Source organism: Ovis aries, chromosome X (assembly GCF_016772045.2).
Source record: "Ovis aries strain OAR_USU_Benz2616 breed Rambouillet chromosome X, ARS-UI_Ramb_v3.0, whole genome shotgun sequence".
Taxonomy (NCBI): Eukaryota; Metazoa; Chordata; class Mammalia; order Artiodactyla; family Bovidae; genus Ovis; species Ovis aries.
This window is the reverse complement of record NC_056080.1, coordinates 123660409-123688209: the sequence shown is the minus strand read 5'-3', so window position 1 is coordinate 123688209 and position 27801 is coordinate 123660409. Positions and strand designations below refer to the sequence as shown.

The 27801-nt window shown below is 41.3% G+C and overlaps 1 protein-coding gene across 10 annotated transcripts in view; it reads right to left on the bottom strand.

The window, feature by feature from the left end:
* The window catches only part of DCX (doublecortin), a 124892-nt gene that overhangs the window by 36915 nt on the left and 60176 nt on the right, over positions 1-27801 (bottom strand). For 5 of the 10 annotated variants that reach the window (XM_042241818.2, XM_060408432.1, XM_060408434.1 and 2 more), the window contains exons 4-5: positions 2278-2380; positions 151-288 (exon numbers count right to left, since the gene is read on the bottom strand). In XM_042241818.2, coding sequence (XP_042097752.1) covers positions 151-288; positions 2278-2380 — 241 coding nt within the window. The remainder of the gene's footprint in view (positions 1-150; positions 289-2277; positions 2381-27801) is intronic. The other 5 variants (XM_042241815.2, XM_060408435.1, XM_060408431.1 and 2 more) reach the window with 1 other exon arrangement.

Below are 27801 nucleotides of genomic sequence, written 5' to 3'. Positions count from 1 at the left end.
CAAACAAATTGAACTGGTTAGTCTCTGAATGGATAGGATTGGTCTCACGGAGACACAGTGGTGTTCATGAGGAACTCATTCCTCTGCATGCAGAGGGTACTGCCCTCCATAAATGAAGTCAGCGTGCACAGTTAGGAGAAGAGCACTCACCGTCTTGGTCGTTACCTGAGTCAGCTGGAGACTTGCTCCGGCGCGTGGGGCCAGGGCTCTTAGCTGAACTCTTCTGAGGTGTTGGGGATGCCTTAGGGCCAGCTGTGGCTGATGGGTTTCCCTTCATGACTCGGCATTCTGGTGGAAAAGGACACAGATGGCTTAGTAGAGCTGGGGAGAATCAAGACTCAGCATATTACCAACTTCTGGAAACTGGAATAAGCACCTCATGCCAAAGCACTTCATGTCTCAGGACTACAAGGTGGTCCTCAATGTTTGAAGGAATGATGGCTCTGGAGAGAGAGGCAAGGGAGAAACTTTCAAAGGCACCTGGGCTAAGCCAGATGTTTCAACTCCTGGATCATGGAAACAAGGGCAGGAGTTGAAAAGTAGTCCGAGCAGGTAATTAAATAGTCAATGGTCAATCATTTTTGGACAACTTAGTCATGGCTCAGAACAGCACCTGTTGACAAAATTGATTTCCTTGGAGAAGAGATTGACAGCTCAGAGGTTGCAGCCACACAGATGAAATATTCATGAATAATTTAAAGGAGGGGGTAGGCGCCACTATTTATTATTCATCACGTCATTTATTGCAATAGGCATATTAAGGACGCCATGTCATTTTATAAGTAAGCAATACTACCACCACCACCACCACCTTGCATTTATAGAGTTCTTTATGATTGTCAGTCTATCTCATCATAATCCGTTCTCCTGGTTTAATGAATAAATGGACCAGTAGAGACTATGCCACTCATGACTTACAGAGAGAAAAAGGCCTTGGGTGTGTAGGAGAGTCTGCCAAATGTTTCTGCTACTCCCCCAAGCTCAGTCTGACATGTTTGGAGTACCCTTTCTATGCAGGTCACTCAGCATCCCTACCATGGTAATTTGGGACACTGATGGTGCTAGTATGTTAGGAGGATTATTATAATCATTTTGCTGATGAGAATGCAAAGAGCTTAAATCTCTTGCTTAGAGCCACAAAGGAAGAAAACAGCAAATAAGGATGCACAGTCAAGCTTCTTGAGTCCCAGTCTAGAGCTCTTTCCACTATCTTTCTCCAACCTCATGTGATCATGCTCAAAGTGGAACCAAACAGCTAGGCACTGGGTTATCTCTTCATTGGACACCACCTCATCACCTTCTACTTAAAGACACACCAAAAATATTGGTTCTCTGAAAGATTAGGAGATCTTTTCTGGCATATTAAGCTTTGGTGGAAACTGAATTAAGCAGAAAGCTCATTTTTGTTTTTTGTTTTTTTACTTCTTGTTTTGATTGACAAACTTTAGTGATCACTGTCCAGAGCTGGAGATATACAAGATACAAGAAACTGGACAGTCTGGGATTTGTTTACCTATTATATGGTCATCTGCCTCTTCTCAAAGGGAACACAGCAGAAATGCCACCTCTTTCAGGGTCCTTGTCACTTGAGCTGTTTGTAAAGTCTGTATTAGTGCAACTTGATATTTTCCCCATACTTTTCTCCTCATGATTGGGAAATACGTTTTGAATGTGTTTTTCCGTCAGGATCATCCCCTAACTCTGTGACTGTGTGAGCTAATTCACCAATAACTTACTCACAGAGCTTGGACTCAAGTAAAGGGAGATGGGCAGATGTTCACCTCCTTCCTGAGATTCACAATCTTCTGGAATCTTGAGTCACAAAGTGCGAGGAATGGGGCAGTAAGCCAGGAGGTAGGAAGAGGGAAAATGTTTGACACTAGGAACACAGTGGAAAACAGTTCTAAAATGGAACTACCAACCTAGGCCAAATAGCTGGAGGATGTTGACTAGAAAAAAATATATACACATACAATAACTAACTTCTGACTCCAAATGTTCCTTCCCATGGTCTGATTGAGCCTGTCAGCCCAGGTGAAATAATATATGGTTCAAGAAACATGGTCACTATGGTGGCAGGCAGTGAGTTTTATTGAGTTTGGAGGGTCAATGCATCTGAGATAGGCAATCAACTTTCACTTAGTGGCTCCTATATCCAAATATATGGGACAGAGGGACCACTCATGGATGTTCTCCAGGTCATATGAACCCATGAAAATCCTAAGGTATAGAAGGAGTGAGAACAATGAAACAATACAATTCAGTGGTTGTCCTTACCATTTTCATCCAGAGAAAAGTCATCCTGAGCATAGCGAAATTTTTCAGGACCGCAGGCAATAAACACATCATCATCACCAAAGAAATCATGGAGACAGGTTACCTACAGAGAAAGCAGAGACAGTGATTTGATATTCGATGGTCTTGTGACAATGAACTTCATACATCATTTTAAGTCCCCAGGGATCTCCTTTTTCTCAAAATACCAGGCTCATAGCCTGCGCCATAGCCCCTGGCGAGTAAAAGATACACAGAGAGCCATTTTCTTTTCATGGTGCGTGTGTGGTATTTTATTCCCATCTTATCAAGAGTAACTTCAAGACCATGTCAAATGGAATGTTCCCCTCTGAATAAAAGTCAGCAAATAGATAGCCCTGTAAATGTCACCTTTCCTCAGTGCTTCATAGATGGAGTGTTGCTAACTCAACTCTGGAGTCAAGGGTGTAGGCCAAGGAAGATGAGAAAGATCTTCCGCAGCTTGAGGTAGACTGACTCCGTGGCTGACTGAGATGTGGAAGTCCCTCTCTCCAGCTTCATGAGTTTTGAAGGAAGGAGACCAGGTTTTTTTTTTTTTTTTTTTTTTAGACCAGGTTTTAACCTCTCTGGACCCACCCAAAATTGGACCTTTTCCTAAAAGTGTACCAAAAACCTAGTAGTGGCCCGAAATACCATCCTTTCCTAAAGAAAAGGGAGGGAAAACCTGTCCTGACCACTTAACATTTAATCAAGAGCAATGGGCCCCTGTAGGCACGAGGCTCTGCTGGTAAATTGATGTTCCCAGGATCCTTCCCACCCTCTTGTGTCCTATGCGTTGCTGCTTCTCCACAGTAGAGAGACAGTCCCCCCAACTCCTTTCTGCACAAACAAATGAGGGTCCCTGGGAAAGTATGCTACTCCCTGCAGTCTCCCCACTTCTCAGCTTTCCTAATTACATTTGATAATTAGTCCAGCACACCAGGGAAACCCCAGGAGAAACCATAGAGTCAAAACATTCTTATCCCAATCCTTAGCTTGAAAGTGTTCAAAGCTTCTAATTGTTTTAAGCTACCCATTCAAGCTGCTTTCAGTGGTTTTCCAAAGGCACAGTGCTCACAAACTAACAACAGCTTGCTGGGTGCAGACAGCAATATGTTACATTTGAAAAATGTTTATATTAATAACATCATTCCCCACCCAGGATCTATTCAATCCCTATTCCCCCAGCCAAGATGATTGCAAGCCTTACACAAAGCAAGAGAGGCTTAAAGATTATCCCCATTGTCTCAGCCTCCCAATCACCCAAAGGATGCCAAGAGAAGGGAGGGAGACTTGGAGCACTGCCAAGGTTGCTCCTATTAAGCCTCTTCCTACCCTGGGTCCTGATCTCATCAAATAGGCCACCATCCTTCTTTAGCCCACTCATCCTCACCCATTCATTCCACAATCATGTAATGACAAACAGAGCTACCACTAATTGAATGCTTACTCTGAACAGGCACTCTGCTAAGTACTTCCAAAACTGTCATCCCATTTACTCTCCGTCAATGTTACTGTCATCACTATGTTACAGATGAGAAAACTGAGGTCCAGAGACAATAAGTAAATGAGTCAGGTGGAACGTGATGAAGTCACATAAGTACAAATTGACGTGATCCTAACCTGTGCTTTTAGCCACTCAGTAATAAAAGCACTTACACGTGGTTCAGGCATTGGGGAGACAAAAATGAGTAAGACTTAGGCCACGGACTTCATGGAGCTCATAATCTGATGGATGAGATACACTGAAATAGAGCATTTCAATATTGTGTCAGGAGTGCTAGGAATATTTGCAGGTGCCATAAGAGCTATTTAGTACCACATCCAGGTGACCCAGTCACTAGCTGGCATGTTAGTTCAATAAGCAGCCTGCATATTTCCCTGGTGGGTTTCCAAGGTGGCTCAGTGGTAAAGAATCTGCCTGCCAAGGCAGAAGGCGCAAGAGACATGGGTTTGATCCCTGGGTCGGAAAGATCCCCTGGAGGAGGAAATGGCAACCCACTCAAGTATTCTTGCCTGGAAAATCCCATGGACAGAGGAGCTTGGCAAGCTACAGTCCATAGGGTCACAGAGTCAGATATGACTGAGAGAACACACACACATATTGTTCCGGTAGTGGAGACAATTATAGAGGCTACACACATGGCTTCGAACCCTTTTGCAGACTCCCACTGACATCTTGGATTAACTTTGAAACATTGTATGTCTCTGAATTATTTATGCCCCTGCTGCCTCTTGACCTTGAAGATCTCTGCCACACTCTGTATCTGAGGTTGCCCCCGACTGGCTTCATTTAGTTGTGGTCATGAGTGAGGGAAGCCTCTCCCTTGGGTACCCCTCCATTCGTGGTGTCTAGCATTTAGCACTCTGTTTCAAAACCTGCCTGTATTTTCATGAGTACTCACCTATTCCTTCCCATTAAATCACAGGTCCCCTGACTGTAAAGACAAAATTTAATCCCTCCCTCTGTATCTTCCCATGGTTCCTGGTAGAGCACTTAATCACATAGTAAGAATTTAGTCAGGGTTGTTTTTGCCTCAATTGAAAGTACAGAAAATAAGAAGGAGGCTTTGAAAGGGTACAGAAAGGCAGAAAAGTAGAAACAAGAACTCAACAGTGACAGACAATGCGACCTAGCATTCAAAGGTTTTGACAGGTAACAGAAATACAAAAATTTAAGAATAAGAAAGGAGCAATGACTGTGAATTAAGAAGTTATTCTTTGTATCATTATGCCAATTACTTTGAAGACAGATGAAATGAATCATTTTTAAAGGAAAACACAAATAAAGAAATTAGCAAAAAAGAAATGGAAAACCTCAACCAACTACTGGTCATAAAAAGAATTTAGTAAATACTTCAAACGGCAACCCTTCCCCCAAAGGTACCAGACCATTCATTTTGGAGGTACTTGTGAAAACCATTTCCCCAGGAGAAAGCCCAAAAGCTCAAAAGCAGCCATTGTGTTGGCATGCCATGCTATCCTATTGTAGAACAACAAAGCCTTCATGGATTGCTCTTGGGGTTGCTGTAAAAATGACCCACCCTTCTCCAACTCCAAGCCTCTCTGCCCCCACCCAGGCTTTGGGAAAGCCTTTGGATAACCTCTTCTCTGGGGAGCTTCTAAGAAAGGCAAAGCCCCTATGCTTCTGACAAACTCACAATGGTGTGGCTGGCTTCAAACACGTTCATTTTGCAATCCAGCTGTTCAGCATCAGGTTTCGTGCGTGATCCCACCCCACATTTTACTGGCTCCTGAATGTAGACAAATTCACATGGTGCATGTGGATACCCAGCTTTCCCAAACGCCTTGAATACTGAGACACAACAACCCTTCCCTGCTTGGTTACAGAGTTGGGAAAATAGAAAGCCCTCCATGTTAAATATGAGGAACCCAAAAACATAGAATGTCAAAGTGGCTGAAGGACACCCAGATGGATCATAGCAGAGCTGAGACTAGCACTCAGGTATCCTGATTCAATTCAGGACAAAACAAATCAATTGCCTGAGAGGACATGCCCCTAAGCCCTGATTTCAAAGGTTTGTATACAATGCCCGATATATATTAGAATGTTTTAGTGGATTGAAGAAAAAAAAAAAAACATCTTCATGGATCACATTTTTAATCTATGGATAAGAAAACTCCTTTTCATTACCATAACTGGTAACTGAGTACGCAGTAGAGAAGGACAGGAGGAGGAAAAGAACAAAGAGGAAGAAGGAAAAAAGGAGGGGAATGGAGTGTAAGGAATAATTTCCAAATCAAACTCACATTCATATCTGCTTTGTAAAATTTCATTCAGGGGCTTCCCTGGTGGCTCAGTGGTAAATTGCCTGCAACGCAAGGGACATGGGTTTGATCCCTGGTTTGGGAAGATCCCACATGCCTCAGAGCAACTAAACCCATGCACCACAATTACTAAGCCTGTGCTCTAGAGCCTGTGCTCCGCAACAACAGAAGCCACCGCAATGAGAAGCCTGAGCTCTGAAACTAGAGGCTAGCCCCTGCTCGCTGCAGCTCAAGAAAAGCCTGAGCAGCAATGAAGACCCAGCATAACCAAAAAAAAAAAAAAAATCTGTTTGGTTAACATAATACAAATACACTTTAGGTTACGTTGCAAATATCTAATTTTGCAAGCCAGTTTTTTTGTGATAAAACTTCTGTCGTGAAGGGGCAATGAAAGTGGTAAAAATAATAATCATTATGATACCACTTACAGAATCCTCAGAGATCAAGGGTCTTGCTGACATCAGCTTTTGTTTGAAACACACTTGGGTATTTAAGTCAGAGAAGGGAACACAAAAGCTTGACACCTGTCTGTGTAATTAATCAACTGCCAGCACAAAATCAATAAAATCAATCAACTCCTATTAACATTAAACCATTTATTCCCTGTTCTTCCTTAAAAAAAAAAACAACCAAACCAGCATGAGTTGGGGGAAGAGAGGCTAGCTTGGTTGTGCATTAGCATGAACAATAGACTATATGGACCATCCAGTGGCTTCAATGTCGAACTACAACTGGGGAAATGGAGACAACAGATCACTGTGTGTGGGCAGCCTGAGTCCATCAGCTGCAAATGGGAATTTCACTCTGTGATTCGATATAAGCTTGATTAGATTTTCCATCCACATATTACAGATGCTGGTAATTATTATTAGTTCTCATACATGTCTGCTGCTGGTAGATTCTACATTTCACTATCTAACTGTTCAGAAAGAAATGTTATCTCAGGAATTAAGGCCTTGCTTGTCTATGAGACTCACTTTCAACATGCAAAATATTTTCATTGAAAGTTAAATTCCACTAATATTCATTCATAAATTACTTACTGTGGCAAAGGAACTATGTGAGAGATATAGAAACATACAATAAAAGGCCCCTGTGTTCTGAGTTGACAGCATAATACGGAAGTCAGAACTTCACAAATAATTGGACTACAAGGCAGACTGTTGTTAGCACTATAGAGGCACTCAGAGCAAGTGGAGTATGGGAGACAAAGAGAAGAATTCTAATCAGGAGAACTGGGGAAGGCTGCCAGAGAAGACGACATGAAGTCTGACTCTTGGAGGATGGTTGGCATAGAGATTGATGAGAGAGGAGTAAAAGGTATTCCAGATAACTGCAGAAATAAATGCAAGGAAGCAGGAACCTGCCTTTTCCTCTTTCCTTTTAGCCCTCGAAAAAGAACTGAATCTTGTCCTCTAGAGACACAGAGATTCTAACTCTCTATGGCACAATTGCCCAGACCCATCTGCCAGCCTTCTGCACAGACAAAACATTCAGTTGTCGACTGGTGGAATTCAGGGTGAAGAGAGAGTGTCTATGGGGAGAGGAGTGTCCCCAGTGGTGAACAACAGGGAACCTTGTGGCGAGGAAGTCAAACCACACTGATTTCCTGGTCTTGCCAACAGTGTGCCCTGCCCATAGTGTGGTTGGCAAGCTTTCCAAAATGAGTTAATGAAAGATTCAGTAAACATTACGGGTGAGGCTTTTTCTAAAAGTTACTGCTAACTCTCATTCTGGAACATTTCCTGCCTGTCTGCCTTGGATGGGCTCCAATCACAGGCTGGCACAGGGTTGGTGTGGTGATCTGAGATGCTGTTCCTTATCTCTAGACTCCTATATTCAACTGCTTGCTTGATAGTTCCACTTGTTTATCTGAGAGGCATCTCAGATTTAATAAGCCCAAGATGGAACTCTCATTGCTCCCTCTCCAAACCCTACTTCCCTTTCCGCTTTCCTCATCTCATGCACTGGTACCACAATTCCCCTAGCTTCCCAAACCAGAAACCTGGGAGTCCCTTTTGACCAGAAGTCACATTTTACCTTTGTCCATTGTCACTCTTCTAGTCCAAGATACAATGCAGTAGCCTCGTAACCAGCCTCTGTACACCCACTCTTGGCAGCACACCCCCACCACCCAGTAGACATACACTCGCAACTCTTCTTACTGTGGGCAGAGTAATACTTAAAAAATTTAATAAGGCATATCACTTCTCTGTGAAAAATCCTCCAAAGCCTGTCAACCAGAGGTAGAATAAAATTCACTTTGTATCTTGGCTCTGTATTATCCAGTCTGTTACCTCACATGTGCTAGCTAGCTCTGGTCACACTGGCCTTCTTTCTTCTTCTCAAACACATCAAGAACTTTCATGCTTCAGAGCCTCCCTCTTGCAGGTCCCTCTATGTAGAAAGTATCGTCCCAGATAGTCACAGACCTAGCCGCCTCTTCACCAGCAAATCTACCCTGGTGACCCAGTGGTTAGAACTCAGAGCCTCCACTGCTGGAAGCCTGGGTTCTGTCCCTCATGAGGAAACTAAGATCCCACAAGCTGAGGGGCTCAGCCAGAACAAAACAAAAACAACAAAAATATATATGAAAAAAATAAAGTACCGTATACTATATTTAAGCCTGAGCAACCCTCAATTTGGGGCTTCCCTGGTGGCTCAGAAGGTAAAGAATCTTCCTGCAATGCAGGAGACCCAGGTTTGATTCCTGGATTGGGACGATCCCCTGGATAAGGGAATGGCTACTCACTCCAGTATTCTTGCCTGGAGAATTCCACGAACAAAGGAGCCTAGCGGCTCCTCTGGGGAGTGACAGTCCATGGGGTCACAGAGTTGGACACAACTCAGCAACTAACATTTTCATTTTTCAGCCCACATGCCATCCTCACTTAGAGTTTCAGATCTTTTATTTAGCCCCACAAATTAGTCACTATTTTAAATAATTAATATTGTTTTAATTTATCTACATACATGTTTGCCAGTTTATTTGATCACCATTTATTGTTAAGCCTCAGGACTTTCTTCTGGGGCCATTTTAAAATTATGTACCTGTTTGACCTTCCTACCTACTCTTATCTTCCATATCTCAGTCTCACCATATTTTCCATCTTCTTAACTCTTAGGGCAACATTCTGGAAAATATCTCCAAATCTGAGGTTTGCTCTGTCTTCAGATATATTTAACTTGCTGTTTTAACCCACTCAAACAGCTTCAAATTTCAACAACAATAATTTTGACTTTTAGAAATTCTATTTTATTTTTCTACCCAGATTTTCCAGGTCATAGGTGAGTCCCTTTTTCTTATCCCATTTTGATTACATATTTTGTTTATCTAAACAATCCATATTAAGTTTCTTTAGGTCCTTACCTGATCATTCTAGTATCTTCGGTCCTACAGAACCAAAATCTGTTGTTTCTGCTAACTCTCCCTCATGTTGATTTGTTTCCTTGTGTGTTTGATACTTTTAAAATGTGGAGCTCCCACTTGATTAAGTTAAATCTTTGGGACCCCTGAGGGGTCTAGATTGGGGATGCTTTCCTCTGAAAAAGATGGCAATTTATTTCTGCTGGGTGCCAGGGGCACTAACAATGTGGGGGCACTTTTTATTCACTTATGGTTTCTCTAGTGACATGAATAGTATGAATTTGTTTTAGACCTGAGCCAGAGCAAGCTTTGGGCTGCAAATTCTCAAGTGAGTACTTCCAGTAGCACCAGTCACAGCAGCAGTAAGAGTAGTGCTCTTGTTTATTTTGTTTCTTACATACGGTCATGACAGAGACAAACAGTTTATGTGTAGGTTTTGGGAGTATTCGCTTTTAAGGGTCCTGATTAATGCAGAGATTGCAGCTTCAGGTCCCTCACTTTTTAAGGACCTTGTGTCAACTGAAAAAAAAAATACAGTCCCTGCATAACATAAGAGTATGAGTCAAGTTTATTCAGTATCTTACTGAGGACTATAGCCCAGGAGACAGCCTCTCAGACAGCTCTGAGAAATTATTTTAAATAGGTAAGGGAGGAGGTTAGCAGATAGGTGATTTCAGGGAAGGAGGTATGTGCAGCTACGCACACATCTTGGTAGAAAGTTGCTGCTAGTCACAAGGAACAGATAGTTAATGGTTTTAGTGCTTTTCTAAAAACAAAAAGATGCAAGAAGCCAGGTTCATAAAAAGTTGCTCATGAAAATAATCTACCTGAAGGCTTGATCTGCCAGTTTCCTGGAGCACTGAATGCCTCATCTTGATCTCTGTCATGAACTCCATTTAGGGTGGGTTGAAGGTCAGTGACTGAAGTGGCTAATGACTCCCCTTGTAGACCCAGATGATAAGTACATTCTTTAGTTTGCACCTGCATGTCCTGCATTTCCGATAATATCTAAAGCACTGGCTCCAATGATGGGGGTTTTACCCTCAGGGACGCTTAAACTTTTACATAGTGCCTGCTGTTCTGGTTTTAAAATCTCTTGCCGCTTCCCTCTCCTGGGTTGGTTTTTTTTTTTTTTTTTTTGGTTTGTTTTCCCGAAAGTTTAGAAAAACATTTTTAAAAGTGTGTTGCAGGTTCCTCAAAACACTAAACATAGAATTACATACAACTGGATTCCTGAAACCAATTTCAACTTCTGAGGGTGTGTGTGTGTGTATGTGTGTGTTTTCTTTGTCCATGCCGCCAATAAGTAAAACCTGGATACCAGCATGGTGTCCTACAGTTCAACTCAATTATGACACTATCTGGAGATAGCATCAGATTCCACTGGTTAAGGGTTCAGTCTTACAAGACTGCCCCTAACCCCTCAGAGATAAGTCACAAGCCCAGGTTGTTGTTACCTATACTTCTGACCAACTGGCTATAGGTCAGGGGTTAAATTTCTTCCCATTGGAGTAAACAGCAGACTTGTTTGGGGTCTTCTAATGCTGGGGAACCAGCAGGAGGACGCTTTGACCCCATCAATGTCAGCCTCATTTCTTAATGACCATCTAAAGATTTCCACCTTCCTGTCTCCTCTTTGTTTCACTCCTATGAATATTTACTTTATACATCTCATTTCTCAATAACCATTTCAAAATGTTCACCTTGTTGGAAAGAGTCCCTTGACTCTCCCCTCAGCCCCTCTCTAATCCCTTGTTAATTAACCTAATGATTTAAAATTTTTTTTCTTTCTTTATTGATTGTGCTGGGTCTTCGTGGCTGTGCGGGCTTTTCTCTAGTTGGGGTGAGCAGGGGCTACTCTCTAGTTGCAGTGTGAGAGCTTCTCATTTAGGTGGTCTCTCGTTGCAGAGCACAGGCTGCGGGGCACAAGGGCTTCAGTAGTTGCAGCACAGAGACTCAGGACTTGTGCTCCTGGGCTCGAGAGCGCAGGCTCAGTAGTTGTGGCACATGAGCCCAGTTGCTCTGTAGTATATGGGATCTTCCCAGACCAGGGGTCAAACCCATGTCTCCTGCATTGGCAGGTGGATTTTTTACCACTGAGCCACCGAGGAGTCCAAACCTAATGTTTTTATTAGCATCTGTAATACCCCTGCAGGGAAACTGAGGCAGAAAATTCCATAAGGCTTCCAGAACTGTTTTTGTAAGTTTTGCAACAGTAAGATTATAAGGGGTATCCATGTGAAAGAGCCCTGGATAATGGGCATAATCAGCTAATGGATATTCCTGTCATCACAAAGCCAGTCCTCCATGGCTTGCATACAAGCATCAGCTGCTTAATCTGGAGTACTCTACTTGACATTCACAGGGGGAGATGGACAGCCCTTTTTTTCAGGGTAAATGGACCTTACAGTGCACTTTACCCAGTCCACCAGACTGGCTGTTCCCTTGGAAAGAACCTGCTTTCTGTCTGAATCACATATAGACATTGGTGATTGTTTCATAGTGACCTGTAGGTCCTGTGTCAACACAAGCATGCTCTTCCACTAAAACCAAAGACAAAGACACAGTTTCTAAATTAGTCACTCTCATAATCCATTTTGGTAAAGATTTTTCAGGAAGCTGATGATACTGATTCATAAAATGAGACAACTCCTTCACACTACACTTCCTAGTATCAGTAGTTCCTTGGTTTTTCCCTCTTTCCACGCTGACTACCTGTCTTGATAGCCAGAGGTCTTAGAAGGTACTTTCTGTTGTCCTTGCACAATTTTTAACCTTGGTGGTGATGGTGGTGGTGCAGTTGCAGCTCTGAGTCACTGAAATCTGCTTTTCGTCTAGCATCAAAATCTGACACAATATTCTTGTTTACTTTTAGTTTATCTACTATAGATCACAATAACCAAGGGAGTGAATATTTTGCCTGTCTTACTAGTTTACATTTCCTTATGCATCCAGTGACTAAATTCCAAGAGTTGGATCCATCTCTAAATTCCACTGGTAACTTTTACCTTTAGGAAATGATTGCAGCATGGTGGCTGCTCTGTACTGTGGGTGACCAGATGACCTTTGATTCCACATTGTTCTCCTATCCTTTTATCCTTTTTCTTTCCAAATCACAAGTTTCTGCGAGCCAGGGCTCTTTTAGCAAATCCCACTTCACTGACACCAGTCATCAATCCTAAAGTGTGTGTGTTTGTTGTGTGTGTCTCTGTGTGTGTGTGTATTGGCAGGGACGGGGTGGTTTTCCACACTAACAAACAACTCTTGGACACCAGCTGGGTGCTCTACAATTCAACTCAATTCTCACACTACCTACTACCCAGACATAGTAACAGATCCTACAGGTTAAGGGCTCAGTGCCACAAGTCTGCTCCCAACTCCTCCATTTCCTATGCCAATCACAAGTCCAGGTGGTCATGGGTGCTTCTAAATGTTTGACTATAAATCAGAGGTTCCCAAGACCTTCCTTGTGTTTAATTTGCTAGAGTGGCTCAGAGAGCTCAAGAAATTATTTACTTACTAGATCACCAGTTTATAATAAAAGAATATAACTCAGAAACAGCCAGATGGAAGAGATGTTTAGGGCAAGGTATGGAGAAAGGGCATGGGGTATCCATGCTTTCTCTGAAGGTGTCAATCTCCCTTGCTGTCCATGTGTTCACCAACCCAGAAGCTCTCCAAACCCTCTCTTTTGGGTGTTCATGGAGGCTTGATTACATAGGCATGATTAATTAAATCATTGGTAATTGGATAGCCTTTCATTCCCCAGTCCCTCTCCCCTCCCAAGAGGTCTGGGTGTGGGACTGAAAATTCCAACCCCTTAATCACATGACTGATTCTCCTAGCAACCAGCCCCCAACCTCAGTTGCTTTCAAAAAGTCACCTCATTGACATAATAGAAACATCCTTATAGCTCTCACCATTTGGAAAATTCCAAGAATTTGTAGAGCTCCTTGAAAAAAAAAAAAAAAACAGGGACAAAAACCAAAGATTCATTTCTTATTATGAATCACAATATGAATTATGAACCACAGTTCAGTTCAGTCACTCAGTCGTGTCTGACTCTGTGACCCCATGGATTGCAGCACACCAGGCTTTCCAGTCCTTCACTATCTCCTGGAGTTGGCTCAAACTCATTTCCATCGAGTCAGTGATGCCATTCAACCATCTCGTCCTCTGTTGTCCCCTTTTCCTCTTGCCTTCAATCCTTCCCAGCATCAGGGTCTTTTCCAATGAGTCGGCTCTTCACATCAGGTAGCCAAAGTATTGGAGCTTCAGCTCCAGCATCAATCTTTGCAATGAATATTCAGGATTGATTTACACTAGGATTGATTTCCATTAGGATTGATTGGTTTGATCTCCTTGCTGTCCAAGGGACTCTCAAGAGTCTCCTCCAACACCACAGTTCAAAAGCATCAATTCTTCAGTGCTCAGCCTTCTTTATAGTCCAACTCTCACATCCAGAAATGACTACTGGAAAAACCATAGCTTTGACTATATGGACCTTTGTCAGCAAAGTAACGTCTCTGCTTTTTAATATGCTGTCTAGGTTGGTCATAGCTTTTCTTCCAAGGAGCAAGTGTCTTTTAATTTCATGGCTGTGGTCACCATCTGCGGTGAGTTTGGGGCCCAAGAAAATAAACTTCTGTCATTGTTTCCATTGTTTCCCTGTCTATTTGCCATGAAGTGATGGGACCAAATGCCATGATCTTAGTTTTTTGAATGTTGAGTTTTAAGCCAGCTTTTTCATTCTCCTCTTTCACCTTCATCAAGAAGCTCTTTGCTTTTTGCCATGGGGATGGTTTCATCTGCATATCTGAGATTATTGATATTTCTCCTGGAAATCTTGATTCTAGCTTGTGCTTCATCCAGCCCGGCATTTCGCATGATGTATTCTGCATATAAGTTAAATAAGCAGGGTGACAATATAGAGCCTTGACATACTCCTTTCCCAATTTGGAACGGCTCCGTTGTTCCATATCTAGTTCTAACTGTTGCTTCTTGACCTGCATACAGATTTCTCAGGAGGCAGGTGAGGTGGTCTGGTATTCCCTTCCCATCTCTTGAAGAATTTTCCATAGTTTGTTGTGATCCACATAGTCAAAGGTTTTGGCATAGTCAATAAAGCAGAAATAAATGTTTTTCTGGAATTCTCTTGCCTTTTCTATGATCCAACAGATGTTGGCAATTTGATCTCTGGTTCCTCTGCATTTTCTAAATCCAGCTTGAACATCTGGAAGTTCATGGTTTACATACTGTTGAAGACTGGCTTGGTGAATTTTGAGCATTACTTTGCTAGTGTGTGAGATGAGTGCAATTGTGTGGCAGTTTGAGCGTTCTTTGGCATTGTCTTGCTTTGGGATTGGAATGAAAACTGACCTTTTCCAGTCCTGTGGCCACTGCTGAGTTTTCCAAATTTGCTGGCATATTGAGTGCAGCACTTTAACAGCATCATCTTTTAGGATTTGAAATAGCTCAGGTGGAATTCCATCACTTCCACTAGCTTTCTTTGTTCATAGTGATGCTTCCTAAGGCCCACTTGACTTTACGCTCCAAGATGTCTGGCTCTAGGTGGGGTCATTAAGATCTTTTCTGTACAGTTCTTCTGTGTATTATTGCCACCTCTTCTTAATATCTTCTGCTTTTGTTAGATCCATACTGTTTCTGTCCTTTATTGTGCCCATTTTTGCATGAAATGTTCCTTTGGTTATCTCTAATTTTCTTTAAGAGATCTCTAGTCTTTCCCATTCTATTGTTTTCCTCTATTTCTTTGCATTGATCACTTAGAAAGGCTTTCTTATTTCTTCTTGCTATTCTTTGAAACTCCACCCTCAGATAGGTATAGCTTTCCTTTTTTCCTTTGCCTTTAGCTTCTCTTCTTTTCTCAGATATTTGTAAAGCCTCCTCAGACAACCATTTTGCCTTTTTGCTTTTTTTTCGTGGGGATGATCTTGACTGCCTCCTGTACAATGTTACATATGTTCGCACATTGTTCTTCAGGCACGCTGTCTGTCAGATCTAATCCCTTGAATCTACTTGTCACTATCACTGTATAATCATAATAGATTTGATTTAGGCCATACCTGAATGGTCTAGTGGTTTTCCCTACTTTCTTCAATTTAAGTCTGAATTTCGCAATAAGGAGTTCATGATCTGAGCCACAGTCAGCTCTAGCTGCTGGTCTTGTTTTTGTTGACTGTATAGAGCTTCTCCATCTTTAACTGAAAATAATATAATCAGTCTTATTTTGGTATTTACCATCAGGTGATGTGCACGTGTAGTCGTCTCTGGGAAAAGGGTGTTTGTATGATCAGAGTGCCCTCTTGGGAAAACTCTGTTAGCCTTTGCCCCACTTCATTTTGACTCCAAGGCCAAATGTACCTGTTACTCCAGGTATCTCTTGACTTCCTACTTTTGCTTTTTAGTCCCCTATGATGAAAAGGACATCATTCTTTGTGTTAGTTCTAGAAAGTCTTGTAGATCATCATAGACCCATTCAACTTCAGCTTCTTCAGCATTAGTGGTTGGGTATAGACTTCGATTACTGTGATTGGAAACAAACAGAGATCATCCTACTGTTTTCAAGATTGCACCCAAGTACTGCACTTCAAACTCTTTTGTTGACTATGAGGGCTACTCCAGTTCTTCTACAAGATTCTTGCCCACAGTAGTAGATATAATGGTCATCTGAATTAAATTAATCCATTCCAGTCCATTTTAGTTAATTGACTGCTAAAATGTTAATGTTCACCATAAGGCCCAGCAATTCTACTTTTAGGTATATATATCAAAAAAATGATAGTAACTCAGTATAAACTTGTATGTAATGTCCATTATAGCATTATTCACAATTTCCAAAACGTAGAAATAAATATCCAACAGATGAATGTATAAACAAAATGTGGCATATACATACAATAGAGTTGTACTGTATTGATGTATTCATACAATTCAGCCACAAAAAATGCAGTTTTGATGCATGCAGATTGGACTTTGTAAACATTATGCTAAATGAAATAAACTAGACACAAAAGGACAAATATTATATTTAATTCTACTTAGGTGATATATATAGAAAAGACAACATCATTGAGACACAAAATAGATTGGAGGTTACTACAGGCTAGGAGAAAGGGGATTGGGGAGTTATTGCTTAAAGGTAATAGAGTTTCTATTTGGGTGATGAAAAAAATTCTTGAACTAGGTAGTAGTGATGATTGAACAACACTGTGAATATAACTAATGCCGCTAAACTGTACATATGAAGTGGTTACATGATAAATTTTTATAATATACATTTTACCAGAATTAAAAACATTAATCATATAGTATATAAAAACTATTGAATTTACTTTAAATGAGTTGTATATTATATAGATTATATATCAATAAAGCTGTCAAAAAGAGAGAAATGTAAAGAAAAATTTTTCTCTAATTTATCCAGGATTTAGTTGTAGCAGGAAGATTTGTGGAATACTTAGTCTGCCATATTGCAGAAGCAGAAGTCAAATTTCACCTATTCAATTGTAAAGTCTTCCTTATGTACCAGTCTAAGAGAACCACCACCACCAGCATCACAATATAAGATCTAAGTGAGTAGAGCCTCATCTGTCTTGTTCACTGTTGTATCTCCACTAAGTTTAAAGTGTCAAATATTTTAAAAAATATTGTTGTAATATCTTGTAATAACAAGAGTAGGAAAAGTCTAAGAACCATGATAATTAAAACTTAGTGTCATAATTAAGGATATTAGAGTATAATAAGGTGATTCTAGACTACTAGTGACCATTAGCACCACTTATTAGAGAAAATCATAAGAGATAAAAGATTGACTTGTTTACTAAATTCTAGATCTATTTGTGTTCTAATTATATGCATTAAGAAACACAATGTCAATGCCCTCCCCGACTAAAGACCATTTCTTTAAGTACCTTAGTTACCCTATGGGTTTTACCTTTTCTCTCCCTTTCAACTGTCAAAGCATGCATTTCTTTTCTTTTTTTCAAGAAGTTTTATTCATGCATATTTTTTTTCATTTAAAAAATTATTGAAGTATAGTTGATTTACAATGTTGTGTTAGTTTCAGCTGGATAGCAAAGTGAGTCAGTTATACATATACATGGATCCACTCTTTTTTTTTTTTTTTTAGATTCTTCCCCCATATAAGTCATTACAGAGTATTGAGGCGAGTTCCCTGAAAGATACTTGAAATGTTCTTGAAAGCACTGACCATGATTTGCCTTGTGGTACCTTAGGGTTTCCTTGGTGGCTCAGTGGTAAAGAATCCACCTGCCAATGCAGGAGACATAGGAGGCTCGAGTTCGATCCCTGGATCAGGAAGCTCCCTTGGAGGAGGGCATGGCAACCCACTCCAGTACTCTTGCCTGGGATATCCCATGGGCAGAGGAGCCTGGTGGGCTACAGTCCATGGGGTCGCAAAGAGTGGGACATGACTGAGCAAAGCACGACACACCTTAGGAAACAGTGTGGACTGGCTGATTGTGCAGGGAGGGATTGATAGTCTCTTCCCACTATCTTGCGCCACCCTCTGGAAATTCTCTGCAAGCTAGTTTAACTACTCCTATGGCAAGTCATATTAAGGTTGACTCCCTCTTATCCTCCAGCACCAGATCTGATTGGATCTCTCTTCTTTTCCTGGTGAAGAGTGACTAGTCCTTAGAAGCTCTTCTCACAGGTGTCTAGGAAGTAAAGTATCATGTGAAACTCTAGGAATAAATCACACTTCTGTCAACTGACTCCTTCCACTGGTCTTGGACTCAAAGCCAATGGTGACTTTTCATCCCACTTATTCTAGAATTTCCCCCCGGAAAACCCAGTTAGACTGAAATCTAGGCAGCTAGATCTCTGCTGGGCTATTAGCCCTCAGGGTTATTCTTTTCAACTTTCAAAATAATTTTTCTTTGAGTGGTGAGAGGTCATAACGACCCCACACATCTTTTGGTATATTGCATTTGTCAAGTGATATCACCTCCATTACTTCATTTGGTTCATCAGCCTCATGTTTTATTAATGAAGCATGAAAGCCCATCAGGATTAAGCAACTTGAACAAGATCACATTGCTAGTTAGTTACAGAGCTGATACTAGAACTCCAGATTGCTTTTATTCTGCTACACTGGGTATCTAAGCTAGATGGCAAAGGTACTCATTTTCTACATGGGGAGACAGAGGTAAGGAAATACAGTAGGGGATCCTGGATAGTATGAAAAAGACATGTGACCTGGGAAGGAGAGCCATAGAAGAGGGCATGGGAAGGAATAAGACTTTATCCTCTGTTTTACCAGGCGCTAGTGTGATTTAATAACCTGAGCAAGGCTGTGCCAGATCCCCTGGAAGCCTGGCAACCCCTCAGTGCTAAAGGGTGTTTTTCCCTTAGCTTTTCTTTGCCATTTTCCAAGAGTCTCTGTGTCAGCTCCCACTTGGGGCCTCACAGGGATGAGAACAGCTGCAGAGGCTCTGGAGTTGGGCTTCTGAGTCCATGCCCAAGACCGACACCTGCCCCTCCACAGGGCCCTGGGGACAAGTTGGCTCCGAGAAACAGGGACGAGACAGAACTCCATTCATCAGAGGGAACTGGGATGGAAAAACCCTGCCTGATCCCTTGGCACCACTAAGCTCTCAGGTTGGCCCTGAGCCCCACACAGCACCAGATTCTGTTCAGTAGGGTCAATTAAGAGAAGCAAGTGTACTTATAGGGCCCACTGCAATTATCAGTTGCATGTTAACAGTTATCTGGTGTCTACTGGGCACAAAGTAGAATGGGAATATGGCTTTGGAATTAAGTAGAGGAAGGAAGGGTTTGCATTTTTTAAATTTATTTTTTATTGAAGGATAATTGTTTTACAGAATTTTGCTGTTTTTTGTCAAACTGCAACATGAATCAGCCATAGGTACACATATAATCCTCTCCCTTTTGAACCTCCCTCCCATCTCCCTTCCCATCCCACCCCTCTAGGTTGATACAGAGTCCCTGTTTGAGTTTCCTGAGCCATACGTAATCTCCACCTTGGTTCTAAGGTTAAAGCTTAGACTCAACTTGAAATCTCCAATAAGTTGCTATCTCTCTGGGCCTCAGTTTCTTCTCCTATAAGGTGAGCATGCTGTTCTAGAGCCATTTGTGGTCTATCTTTCTTTCTGTTATAAGCCTTTTTGAGAAATTTGATTAAAATTATGAATTTTCCTCCCAGAAAAATACATGTGTGTACAGAAATAGCTAATTTTGCACATAATGTAGGGAGTTTAAGGATTTCCCTGTGGCCAATCTATAGACCTTAAGTTTAGAACCTCTGGACTAGTTGATTTCTGAGGTATCTTCTAGCTCTGACAGTCTACAAAACATTCCAGGTTGGACACGGTTAATAAGCAGAGACATCAGGGCCAGAATGCTGGCAGCTGTCATGGAATCCCAGAGGCTTAACTGTACCCCCCTTCCCAGGCTTCCTGAGACTCCAGTCCAAGGGAAGCAAAAGGATATAAGCTCATTCTCTGCAAACTTAGTCCAAGGGAAGCAAAGGGGTGCAAGCTGATTTACAGCAAACCATAGTCTGGAGTAAGCATCAGACAGTTGCCTCCCAGGATGCTGGAATTTAGAAGGATACAAACTTTGTGGGAGAGTGTAGGCACGAGACTTGTGGCCTCTAAATGTTCCTCTGTAGTTGGTTGTGGATAAGACAAAGAGAATGCATGGTGCAATTGGTAGGGAACAGATAGCTTGATTATAGATGCTCAGAGGTGGTGACTTAGGAGCTAACTCTCCACATGGCTGCACAGAATACTAACAACCAGAAACCTACTGCATTTTCTTCTATAATGTTCAATCCTTTATAAGTATATATTTTACTACAATAAAAAGTCAGGGGAGAAGTAAAGAAAGAGATTGGGGGTATATCAGTCAGGATATTAGTAAAAACAAACAAACACACACATGACATAATCAGAGCAGATAGAGTTTAATAAAGGCAACGGATTACAAAAGTATGGGCAGGGTATAAAGAAACCATAGGACATGCTGAAGTATCTCAGGACTAGTAATAATGGGATCCATTACCACCTTTAGAGCTGAAAGATAGAGGAGAGGTAATAGATACCAGAACCCAGGAGAGAACATGACAATTATACAAAGAGAGCTTCCTGATAGGAGCTGTGACCTTCAGTGAAGGGATGACCAGCACCCTTGCTGGCAGGGTACCAGGGAATAAACAGCCTAACCTCACTGCTCTCTTCCTTGCCAATGTTTCCCATTGACCAAACACAACTGGAATTTTGGAGACAAGGGAGCCTGTTGATATGGGGCAGCCTCCCAGGGCACAGAGCAGGGTGGAATAGGGTAGAAAGGAGAGAGTAGATCTGGAGAGGAAGGCCTAGAGAGTAGGTCTGCTGCTGCAGGTAAGAGAAAAGAACTGTTATTATAGCCTTGACTATGACATCTATCTGGTGGGCACTGTGACACTTGGGGAAGGATAACTGAAGATGTGTGAACTATAATTAAGTGATAATACTAATATAATTTTGCATTTGTAAAAGCTCTTCCATGTTGCATACTGCTTTCCATCCCATTGTCTCTTTGGAACCATATAGTTACCATGGAGGCAAACGGGTAGTTCTATTTTACATGTGAGGAAACTGAGGTTCAGCCAAGGGAAGGTGATTTGTAAAATCAAATATCTATAAAGAGGGAAAGAGACTAGAACCTAGGTTTGGACTCCTGGTCCAAGGTCATTTCCACTATACCCTGTCCACAAAACTGTTCTGACAGGCCTTCAGAGGACTCTTCTGACAGACATGAAAATCCACCACATGAGCAAAAATGAGGAAAAACAGTGCATAGACTTCTTCCTTACTCTTTAAAAAAAAAAAGTGGTAAGAAAATAGGCTGAGTTGGAAGACAGAGAAGCGAGTACAATATTCTTTGCAAGTATTTCCCAGAACAGAGGTTCTTAGACCTAGTTCTTACCAAATGACCCCAGTCAAAGTTCTCTAGCCTCTCTCCTTTATTCCTAGCCTCTGGGTGTTCCACCTCATCAGTTATATACTTCCACTGTAAATGATATGGTTGAATGAAAGTAAAAAGAAATGGAAATGAAGAAATTAAGTTCAAGGCAAAATGAATACAGGAACTTAACATGTTTTTTAGAACTCATTTGCAAGAAGTATTTTCACATTTGTCCCAATTTGCATGTAAACCAGGAATGAAAACCATGAGGAAATCTACCCTTCAGTTTGCAATTAAGTAGGATTTTAAGAAAATTCTGAGGGCTCAATATTCTTAGGAACTGCAATAGTGCCTAATGGGAGAGATTGAGCCTGGCACTGGATGTGAAAGAACATGTGTTGGGATTAACTTCCCAACAGATCCTTAGACCTGCTACCTTAGATTTCCTGCTCTGAAGATAATTTAGAAGTCTGTGGACCCTAGAAGGCTTCAGACCAAAAAGCTTTCACAATCCATAGCTTCGAGAGCAGTGGTTCTCAACCAAGGGCCATTTTATCTCCTAACTCCCCAAGGACATTATCTGGAGACATTTTTGGTTGTGACAGGTTGGATGGATGCTACTGACATCTAGTGGGTAGAGGTCAGAGATGCTGCTAAATATCCAACAATGCACAGAACAACTCCACACAACAGAAGAACTATCCCTGCACCAAACATGTCAATAGTACCAGGGTTGAGAAACCATACTCTAGGACATTTCTTGACAGTCAAGGTAGCACCTTTCCTGTGACCACCACACTCTCCACTCCCCACCTGTAAAGATGGCTTCCTTACTCCCACCTATGGATCTCAGGCTGGCCACTCCCTAAAATCAGTTCAATTTTAGCAGGCTTCTGGGTGAAAGCCGAATTTATCTCATTTTCTAGGGTGGTATTGTTGTTGTTACCATTGTTCATTGCTGTTTAGAGTTTTTGACACTTGGCCTTGCTTTAACCCCAGTAAGAAGCTTATTTCCTAGTTCCTAACTGTTTTTTTTTTTTGGTTAATGACTCACAGCCTGCCTAGACCTCTGGTTTTTGCAAAGTTCTTGGCTCTTCTAGTCCTGGCATCCTTCACAGGCTCTGAGGTCCAGCTTCATCCATGGTTCCAGTACAACACTGCCTTACTCATTCCATTCCGGGACACCAAATAGGGTTTGGGCTGGTAATTACACTAGACCTGCTGCCTCTTGAATCTGTGTGAGAAAGTTGCCAACTCCAGGAAGGAAAAGACTCAATGAAATATCAGCAAGAGGTCCTCTTGCCATAACTGTCAAAGAAAGCTGTAAGAGAAAGAGAAGATATACTCTGGGGCAATACATTTCAGAAGACTTCTATGTCAGCTGGCTTAAGCAGAGACAGAAAGAGGTCCTACCCAATGTTGTTTGAAATGTATTAAAGTGTGCACTTCATATTTGAAGGGAAAAAAGCTGAGGATAAATTGATACCTTACAGTTGCTATAATGTCTGATTTGGCAATTTCTCAAATGTCAGGCTCATAGGCCTAGAAAGGAGTATAAAGAAGGAATTTGAAACAATATAAAAAGTATGAGGATTATAACCATGAAGACAGTAGCACTATCTGCTGTTTTCCTAACAAACCTCCATTGCTGAATTTTGAGACTTGGAGTGATATTGCACCAAGGGATTTACTTCCAGTTTTGGTTCAGTCACACATTGCAATGTGATCATGACCGTCACCTACATACTCTACACCACAGATTCCTCATCTGAAAAATGGAACTAATACTACTTTGACTGCTTCATAGTGTTTTTTTTTTTTTCAAATTCAGAACAAAAAGAGAAAGTGTGTATGAAAATGCCTTGAAAAGCACTAATGCTATATGAATGCAAATTATTATAATTATTTTGCAAAAGCTGTGTGACCTAAGGGGAAATAAGGTAGGGCCAAGAAAAGTTGGCAAAATTTAACACAACATGGTAAATCAACTGTAGTTTAATAAAAAGAAAACTTAAAAAAAGAAAAGCTGGTAAAGTAAATTAGGTTTTGGCAAAGAAACAAAAAACAGAGAGAGACAGACAAAAAGAGACACCCGATACGAACTATCTTCACCCTATTTCATAGCACTCAAGAACTAGAAGGAAAATCCATTGTCTTTCTCTGCCCTTTTTTTGTGAAGAAAATAATTTATTGACTCAGGGAAACACAGAGCACTTCACTTTCACATTCTGTGCATAGTAGTAACTACCTTCTTTCATAAAATCTCTGCAATACAGGACTCCCCAAAATTATTTGGCAATACATTCCAGAATCAACTCTTCCATCAAAAAATTGTTCTTTGTTCTGACTGTGTTTACTTCCTGAATAGCACTCACTGAATGCTTGTGAGAAGGCAGCCAGCATGGTAACTGTCAGGGATACAGAAAGCAACAGACACAGCTCCCATCCTCAAGGAGCTGCTAGTCTGGTAGACATTTTTGGGTTGAGTCCCTTCTGTCACAATTTAGTTTTCTTCTTGCATCTGACCTACATTTAATGGCCTGAAAAATTGACTTCTGGACCTTGTTTATACAAGCATTTAAACTGCATAGCCATTCCAAGTTTTTACTCAAACCAATTGCTTTTTGAGTCTGTTAAGATTGCGAATTTACACAATTAAATTAGTTCCCTTAAGAATGGGGGACATCATCCAAGTCAAATGTACTGGCAAGGAACGCCGACTGGTTGCTGGGAAAGGATCAGTTGCCTGCAAATTTCTGATAAGCTAAATCATGCTAGAGTGTTCATAGCTTAATAGTGCATCCCACCCAGCCTTGGAGGTAACGCCTAGAGAAGACCATAACTGAACCCTTAGGAATAAAGCTCTAATAGTAGACAATTCATACTCCTTAAAATCTGCTGAAAGATATTTGAGGGCTTTTGATGGTCCCTTGAAACACTCTCTTCATGTAAACCATCTTTAAAGTTGTTTCCACCTTTTTCTTGCCATTCACCTTCCCATTACACAAATCACCATTTTTTTAATGAGCCAAATCGGTTCAAACTCAGCCAAAAGTCAAATGCATAAAGAAGTAAGGCTTATACCCATGCTAAATGAGTGCTTCTATGACAACCCTCAAGGAAGCCAGGAGACAAAATGCTTCTCTCAAGATATCCAGGAGGAACAGCCGGTGAAAGTCCTGTATTCTCCCCCTCCTCACAAAAAGGCTTTTCTTTTCCCTTCTTCAAATCCATTCCACCTCCCACACAGAGAGGCAGGACTAGTGGCAAGTTTAAGCAGGAATGCAAATTGAGGGATGTGTACAGGAAGACAGAAATAGACTGTATAAAATGGCAGCCCGTGTGATCGCCTGGAAGGAGATCAACTCAAACCTTTCCACTGAGAGCAAAGCAGCTTCTGTTTACATTTGTCCCTTGCATGAGCTGCTGGGATCAGGAATCGGGCTTTCAGTGGTTTATAGCAACAGGGCACAGCCCCTTAGAGGGCTGAAGGCCCACTTCTCACTGTACCTCGGACCAAATAAGTAGTAAGATTCACACTGACAGGGACAAGAACCTGAGCTGGGCTGAACCTGCATGATAAGATTTCCCAGTCCCAATAAAAATCAGACATGCTGCAGCTTCTGCAAAGCAATCGCAGTGCTGGGTGGGGAGACAAGCTGCAGTCACAGCAATGTCATTTTCTTTGTGTGTACACAGATCAAGGGTCATTTAACTAATTCATAGTTGGAACAGAGAGTTTAGATGAATTTCATTTTCCGGTCATTGAAGGTTAGCCTTTTTAAAAATTCACTTGCATTTTGGTTCCAATCTTGTTCAAGAAAAGCCTTCTTAAAAAAAAAAAAAAAAAAGCCTGAACACCGGATTTTGGCTATTTGCCACTCTCTTATTAAGGTGGTGGTTTAGTCCCTAAGTCGTATCCGACTCTTGCAATGCCATGGACCAGGCTCCCACCAGGCTTCTCTGTCCTTGAGATTCTCCAGGCAAGAATACTGGAGTGCATTGCCATTTCCTTCTCCATGGGGTCTTTCTGAGTTGAACCCAGGTCTCTTGCATTGCAGGCAGATTCTTTACCAACTGAGCTACGAGGGAAGACTTATTAAGGCAAAAGATTTTACAAAATTACTGCAATATCTTTAAGATCATTTCCTTGTCTTCTCTCAGTGTCTAGCACAGGACTGGGCACATGGTAGGTTCAGAAAAAATCTGTTGCTTTTAGTATTCTAATGAATCATCATTTTACCGTACTTTTTGTGTGTATATACATAGCTGATATTCTTTTTCACATATATACAGCTGCAGTGTGTCTATTATTAACGTAATATCTGCAATTTCTTGCAACTGTTTTGTTTATTTTCTCTGTCACTAACAGTCACTGACCTAGGTCCTCATCTGGAACTCAAGGGCAGATGTGCATTTTTCTGGTCATTTTTGTGCTGAGGTTACACTTTAGCCATCCAAATTCAGCTCAGAGGAGACAAACTAGAGCAAGAGGAGAACACAGAGCCAAGAGAAGGGGAAGGGAAGAGAGACAGGAAGAGCCATCTGAAATGCTTGCTGGGCCAATGTTCAGAGAAAACTGCCTCCCTAGACTTGGCTGTCTTTCTAGGCCAGGCCTCTGTCAATAACACATTTATTGGCCATCCTGACTTCAGCCTCTGATTTGCCCAATTCAAATAGACATTTTCCAAGAAACAGCTCTCCTAGTCATGGCCCCTGACCATTACAAACAATGCTGTTGAAAGGTCCGAGTGAAAAGGGCCATTTTCTCCAAATGAGTCACCACCACCTGGAAAGTTCTTGGAAAATGGAAGAGGCGCCAGAAGACTAAAGACGAGAAAATGTTGTCCTAGTTTTTGAAAAGGGCAAGAAGTATATCTCAGAAAATACAAACCAATAATTAACTTGATGTTGGTACCCAAAAGAAAAAATATCTTAAAAGGGTTATTAGAATATTGTTTATGAATACTCAAGAGAAATTATGATAGTAGACACAAACAGAGGTTGACACAAGCTATGCCCACTTTACTTTTCTTTTGATAAAGTAGGCATCTCAGGGTGTGGATGCAAAAATACATTTAAAAACATACTTGAATACTGACTATGCCCTGGGCCAGGGCTGGCAAAACATTGCCTCCTGAGCTCATGGCTCATGCCTCACAACACTCTTGCACTGAGTTCCTACCCAACCTCACAGTCTTCCTCAGTAGATAGTCACCACAGTCCACCTGCTGACCCAGACTCAGGTCCTGGGGATGCAAAGAATATATAAGACCTGAAGGAATTCATAAAATAGCAGAGGAAGTATGTTATTTAATATAATTATACTGTATAGAAATGGGGCCTGTCAACACTGCTTAAAGGAGGAGGAATTTGGACATAGTAACATTTTACAGTGCTCAGCCCCTCAGTCATGTCAATTCTTCATGACCCCGTGGACTGTAGCCCATGAGGCTCCTCTGTCCATGGGATTTTCCTGGCAAGAATACCGTAAGTGGGTTGCTATTTCCTCCTCCAGAGGATCTTCCCCATCCAGGGATTGAACCCACATTTCCTGTGTCTCTTGCATTGCAGGCAGATTCTTTAGTGCTGAGCCACCTGGTAAGCCCCAACACTTCACAGAGGAGGTAGCAATTGAAATGGGTCTCAATAGATGAATAGGAATTCTCCAGGTAAGGGAGGAGAAATGCCACAAAAATAAAATGTGAGTCTGAAGTTTTTGAAGTTAAGTCTTGGTTATGTATTTGTTGGTAAATTGAAGAACTGGGGGTTGAATATCAGTACAAGTTAAAGTCTTATGTCAAGGGCCTTGCCAAAACAGATTGATGTTGGATGACAGAATCAAGATTTAGAAAAAAGTTTAAAGGCAGGACTGATGGGCCAAAACAAAGGATTTCTAACACTCCTTTGAGTTCTAAGAGAGAGTATATTTAAGGCATTTAATAAAGTTCCATGTTTAAATCTCCAAATTCAACAGTATAAGATGGAACAAAATGGATTTAACAGTGGCCCTAGGATTTTAGTTGATCTTAAGGTTAATATGAGTCATTACAGTGGGGGATGGCTAATAGTGAGGAATAGTATGACATCATTAAAAGATCTATGGAATGGAAATTAAGAGACCTAAAGTTTAGTTCTATCAGTTTTGCTAAGTAACTGTGTGGCCTTAGTGAGTCATTTCTCTTCTCTAGTCCACATCGTCTCTGAAGAAGGTGGACTCAATTCATGGTTTCAAATGTTCTTCAGACTCTCAGGAATCTCCTTGGGCTGGCTACTTGGGAAACAAGAAGGAAGTTGAAATGATAAAGGTTCTATAACCTCTCACCCTCCTTTTGTTTCAACAAAGAGAAACTTCACAGTTAGCTGTTTTAAGGATTAGGGTTCTGGCTAAGACTTCATTT